The sequence below is a fragment of the Sciurus vulgaris genome, assembly GCF_902686455.1.
Source record: "Sciurus vulgaris genome assembly, chromosome: 11".
Lineage (NCBI taxonomy): Eukaryota > Metazoa > Chordata > Mammalia > Rodentia > Sciuridae > Sciurus > Sciurus vulgaris.
Genome location: NC_136472.1, coordinates 22218100 through 22224651, shown reverse-complemented (window position 1 = coordinate 22224651; position 6552 = coordinate 22218100). Strand labels below are relative to the sequence as shown.

General features: G+C 35.0%; 1 protein-coding gene across 1 annotated transcript; it reads left to right on the top strand.

The window, feature by feature from the left end:
- Positions 1–4839: 4839 nt before the first annotated feature.
- Positions 4840–6324, top strand: LOC306639045 (olfactory receptor 4S2-like; the record flags this gene model as incomplete). The annotated part of the gene is given in 3 exon segments (XM_079102487.1): positions 4840–4963; positions 5350–6290; positions 6293–6324. Coding segments are annotated over 2 exon segments (930 nt in total). The 5' UTR covers positions 4840–4963; positions 5350–5392.
- Between the last annotated feature and the right edge of the window lie 228 nt (positions 6325–6552).

Here is a 6552-nt window from a genome sequence, read left to right as displayed (position 1 = left end):
TTATTGAGTTTTAAGGATTCTTTGTGTATTCTGGATAATGGTGATTTATAAGAACTTTTGCTAATATTGTCTCCAAGTATGTGGTTTGTTTTTAAATTTTCTAATACTGTGTTTTACAGAAAGGAAAAATGTAATGTTATTTCAGATATAATCAGAACATCTGATATAATATAATCAGAACATCACCTATTTTCTCCTTCATGAATGTCTGTTTTATCTCCATGGCAGCCCCCAAAGGATTATGGATTTTCTCACCAAGCAGAACATCATCTCCTACAATGACTGCATAGCCCAGATATTCACATCCTCTTCTTTGGTGCCACCAAGATATCCACCCTGATGTCCCTGCTTATGACCACTATACAGCCATCTGCAGGCCCCTCCACTCTCTGGTCATCTTGATTGGATAATGTTTTTGTTATCCAGGGTTGTGTGGTATCATCCACAGTTGCAAGCATTGAAGACTGAAGACCCCTAGACCCTCTCATTTGGTTGCTTGATGTCTCTTCAGCTATACACATTGGAAGTGGATCAGATCATCCCCAGGGTGCTTTCAACTTTGTTATTCTGTAAATTATTCTGCCCTTCATGATCCCACACTTAATGGGCATTATTATACTGTTATCAGAGCAAAGTGTAAAAACTGTAGTTATCTCCTGATTTAGGAAACAGATATTGTGACTGAGATGCCTACCATAGGTAGAAATATGCTCTAACCATGACCATTTGGTGGTTTTAATTGCAATAAAAAAATAAGGCAATGTCAAAAATGTATATGTTGTATATTTTAACTCTTCCATTTAACAAAGTTTGTTTCTAAAAAATGTAATTCAATGTAATTATATCATTCACATTTTGTTAATGAAAGTTAACTGTACATTAATTTTTAGTACAGTAATAGCAGATGAAGTAGGTTACAGCTTAGATGCTCAGATATTGATCTGGAAAAGATTACTTCCAGGAAGGTTTATCCAATTCAGCTAAGTGAAGGTGAACAGAAAAGTCTATAGCTGCAGGGGTATTTATATATGTAAACATATATATATATATGTATATATATTTACATATATACTTACATATATGTGTGTATACATATATATACACATATGTAAACGTACATAGACACATATATTTAATATATATGCATATATTCAACCTAATATATAGAGATTGAATCAGGGGTGCTTTACCACCACTGAGGTACATCACCAATCCTTTTTAAAATTTTGTGACAATGTCTTGCTAATTTTCTTAAGACCTTACTAAATCACTGAGGCCAGTCTCAAAATTAAAATCCTCCAAAGTTCTTGGGATTAGAGAGGTAAGTCACCATGCCCAGCTCTGCTGCTTATTTATAAAAAGCATGTTCTTTTTGTGCATGTAGGAAACATTATTAACTCTCAAATTAAATTGATTTTGAAAAACTTATCATCTTTTTTCTCCCAAATATTACAGACCTTCATCTGTTTGCCCATGCATCACAGTTATCTTTTTTAACCTTCAGCTAACAATTAATCAACAAAAGATTGATGAAAGAGCATCTTCCCAAGCATGGTCAATGTTAAGTCCATCTCTTTTTACCTGTCCAAGGAAGAAATGGTTGAAGGCACGTTAATTTATTCAACTTTTAAATGAAAAAGAGAGTCATTATTTTCATCAGCAAAGGCTCCATACTAAGCAATATCTGCCATGTCTATAACACTGCAAAACTGGCAGTTGATATTGTCATCATGTATATATACAGATTGTTGATCAGACTTGCTCTCTGCAGAATGGGGAGAGTCTGTTTTCATGTACCTTGGTAATGCCCCTCACAGTAATCAAGAGGATACTCCCCGAGGTCCTCTAGTGGGGATTAGCTTGGTAATTTTGTGAATGACCTAAGTTTTTGAAGTCACTGATGGAAACTTGCATATTCTCATATGTTCCACTTCCTAGTTTGTGAGACTCATGAATCTGACAGCTGCCACTTTGCTAGGACACCACAAATTCCATATCATGCCTCACCCCAAAATTCAAGAATTAAGTGCAAAGGAACATAGGAAAGAGTACTCTTAATAAAATGTACCAAATTGATAACATGTATTTATTGCACAGTTTTCCAAATTTTATCAGTTTGAGCCTTGGTGTGATGGACAAAAGAGGAAATATTGGGAGTAAGTATCTACATGGACTGTTGGGATTCCAACGATTCATAGAACTCTTGGACTTCATGAACTACATCATTTTGAAAGTTTGCACAAACTTAAACACCATCACTTTTTTTAGCTCTTCCTCTTCATTTTTTGTAGAAGTCATTTCTTCAGCTAAATACAGATAATGAGAATACAAAAATATATCCTTGATTTTTTTTTTTTTTTTTTTTTTTTTGGTGAGAAAGATGAAGAATGTGAGATGGGTATTAAAGGGAAAGAAAAAACAAAGAAGCAAATATAAAGTTAAATAAAATAAGAGAAATAGGAAATGAGAAATCAATAGTATTCATGGTCAAAAGTCAATATTAATCAAGACTTTTACTTAAAAGAAAAAAAAAACTTAAAGAATATTTGTCCACACTACATTTCAGTTCAGGCAAATATCATACCTGAAACTGAACCTACCTCATTCTCTAGAAATTGATATATACCCAATTAAGTAGAAAAGCAGTGAACTCCAAAAGCACAATTCAATCCACACTATTTCTTTCAAGTAGAAATTTCAGAAAAGAAGAAAAATTTAATATTTTTCAATGAAAGAAAAGATTCCATATTATTTTATGAAATTACTATTAAATGCACATATCTGAGGTCATTAATTAAAGGAGCAAAGTATGTAATCATAAAATTATTTGTGTTAGGTGAATTGTTTTAAATTAGGTATGGTTCTAAATGTGAGAATCAATTGGTTTTCAAACAAAGCAAAGACATTTTTTTAATTTAAAAAACTTCAAAAGCAACCTCTACCTAAAATCTCATTGTCAGGTTGGTGATTTGGTTTTGATTATGGGGAATGTCTGAGGAAAAGCTCTCCCTAAGGTCATGATGGCATTGCATCATTGCTTTCAAATATACCTTATGAGTAGAGAAATGAGCATTCCTTGCCAAAGCTTCCATGGAATGGCAGACTTCATTAGGTGAGAGAATCACAAAGTTTGATGTCTAGAACCTTTTGTGTTTAGGGAATCAGATATATTTAGGTACAGATTATTTACAAAGTTATTTCTCAAGCATCACTTATTTCACTTTGGACATCACTACCAAAATTATACTAGGAAGAGACAGAAAAATAAAGCAAAACAAAATCCTACAAAAAACCGGTGAGATTTCTTTGTTCTCTAATAAATATGAAGTGTTTGATGACACAGGAATTAGTGCAAGACTGTGTAATATAAGTGTAAGGCAGTGTTCCAACGAGTAATAGAGGAGAACACTAGGATGATAATATGATAAAATGCATCCAGAATAATTCTGAATCAGGATAGTACAAGTACCATAAGAAGATGCCAGTCATTGGAAAGCAAAGTGTGATGCTATTCCATTGTAAATAATCAGAAAGGGGAAGGTGAATTCCTTTTAGGAGGGTCTTGATGTCAGGTGACAGAAGATTTCTACAATTTTGTGGTAAGGAGACTATAGGAGCAGAACTCAGGTGTAGAGGTTTATTTTCATCTAAAGTTGTTCAGTAACATGATATATGGTTGTTAAATAATCTGTGAGTTGAGTTCTTTTTTACTGAAGTGCTTCTCAGTGGAGAATAGTACTTTTTGCTAAATTTAGTGTAAAAGCAACAGAGGAAGAAATGTATAAATGTAGGAACATGTGCTTGATTTCAAATCTGAATTACAGTATTATTATTATATTGTACCATTATAATTATAATTACTATGAAATGCACAAGAGAAGGTGGACTTTAATGATTATCAACTCTAATATACAGTTCTGACTAAACCTGTAATTGTTCCAAAGCAGAAAGTCCCTGGGAAGATAGTGCTGCAGAAAGGCCAGCTGAGAGCACCAGGTTCAATAGCAGTGGAAGCAATGAACTAGACAGGTGGTGAAGAGATGGGGTTACAGGGCACAGCCCATAATGACAGGAATCATTTATGTCTGTGACTTGACTTCATGAAGAACCTAACAAGCCCCTTAATCAGAGTAACTCCATGTGCCCTTTTCCACCCAAACTTAAGTGGCCCCACTAGTGAGTCTGGAACTAAGGTCCACTTAAATTAAATTAAGTCCATTTAAATAAACCAAGCATTTCCTAAACCTATAATAATAATCACTAAAGGACAATCTCCTCCTGAAATGTTGAGTTTGCCCAGACAGAGAAAACTCAAATATTCTGGAAGGAGACTTTAAAAAAAATGGAAAGATACATGAGGGATATAGACATTAAAAGGCAGTATTTTCTTTGTATGTTTTGTTCTTATTCTTGGTACATTTTCCACTTAATAGACAAAACTTTAAAATACCAAGCCATAGTAAATCCTGGGGAATCCTCCATCACTCTGAGTTTGAAGGTACAGAAATACCCTGAGACTCCTCAAATCAAACAGGGCTTCATTAGCTCCACAGACTTATTTCTTCTTTTCTCTTTATTTTCTACCTTTATTTTAACCTACGTGAGGAATTCAGTGTCAAGGTAGAAATTACTATTCATATGGTGAAAATGAAATTAAAAGTCTGTGGTTTCACAAATGAGAAAACGAAAGCTCCTTAATGGTAAATGATTTACCCAGTTTACAGCAATGTCATTTCAGAGTCAGGTTTGTGTAGGAGTCCTTTCGATTACAGACTCCAGCACCTATTCACTGTAGGTACTTAAGCTCAGCAGGGATCATAAGCTCATCCACAGAAATATTGAAGGAGAGCCTGCAGAAGTCACCCAACCTTAACATATCAGGGAAACCTAAGTGGATGTAGTGACCAGGCATGGCAGTATTCAGAAGGCACCATGTGGACATGTTTTTACTTCTATGATCCAAGTAAGGGAAATTTAATCAGATATACAGATAATACCATATCCATAGAGTTCTTCCAAATGTTGATTGTATCTTTTTTAGAAAGAGAACTAAGTCAGTTTTTATCCACAAATAAATATAAACTCAGATATCTAAGATAAACTCTTAACTAGATATGTGACTTTCATTACATTTAGAAGTGATTTATTTCTCTGGACTTTGCTTCCTCATTTAAAGTGAATAAACTGGAAAAGGGATATTATAGAGAAAAAGGCATCAGAATAAATACACTTTAGTGCCAACCAGCAGTCAGTACCCATTTTTTTCATTTTCAAATACTCTGATCATTCATTTATTCTGAGTTAAAAATAAATCCTGAAAGTCTTTCTTTTTTTTTTTTTTTTTTTTAGGTAATATAATTCTTTCAAGAATTTGACCTACTGGACCCATTCCATGGAAAAAATAAACAATGTAACTGAATTCATTTTCCGGGGCCTTTTTCAGAACCCAGAGGTTGAAGCAGCCTGCTTTGTGGTGTTCTCCTTCTTCTACACAGTCATTTTTCTGGGAAACCTCCTCATCATGCTGACCATCTTCATGGGGAATCTTCTGAAGACTCCCATGTATTTCTTCCTCAACTCCTTGTCATTTGTGGACATTTGCTTCTCTTCAGTCACAGCCCCCAAGATGATTGTTGACCTGCTAGCAAAGAACAAAACTATCTCATTTGTGGGGTGCATGCTGCAAGTTTTTGGGGTGCATTTCTTTGGTGGCACTGAGATCTTCATCCTCATAGTAATGGCCTATGATCATTATGTGGCCATCTGTAAACCCCTGCACTACATGACCATCATGGACCGGGAGAGGTGCAGTAAAATATTGCTGGGGACCTGGGTAAGTGGATTCTTGCATTCCATTATCCAAGTGGCTCTGATAGTCCACCTAGCCTTTTGTGGACCCAATGAGATCGATCACTACTTTTGTGATGTTTGTCCTATGCTCAAACTTGCCTGCACAGACACCTATGTTATTGGTGTTGTTGTGACAGCCAACAGTGGTAATGTCACTCTGGGGAGTTTTGTATTTTTGCTCATCTCCTATAGTGTCATTCTGGTGTCTCTGAGAAAGCAGTCGGCAGAAGGAAGACGCATAGCTCTGTCCACCTGCGGTGCCCACGTTGCGTTGGTCATCATCTTCTTTGGTCCCTGTGTGTTCACATACATGCACCCTAATGTGACCTTCTCAGAAGATAAGATGGTGGCTGTGTTTTACACCATCACTCCCATGCTAAATCCTATGATTTATACTCTGAGAAATGCAAAAGTAAAGAATGCCATGAGGAAATTGTGGAGTGAAAGGTTTTCAAGAATGCTAAGGGCAAATAGTTGGAAGTAATAATTTTAGGCAGAATAATCTTAAGTTTTGTCAGTCTTGTTTATACACAGTTCACAACAAACAAAATTATGACTCAACTAAATTTTCAGGAGGAAAAATGAAACAAAAATATATTGTTAAAAACTAGGCTGTCATTCATCATTACTTAGTAATTGTTTATTTATTAATCAAACACTTTCTTAAAATATCATGACTGAAGAAATCTTACTAAGCACAGA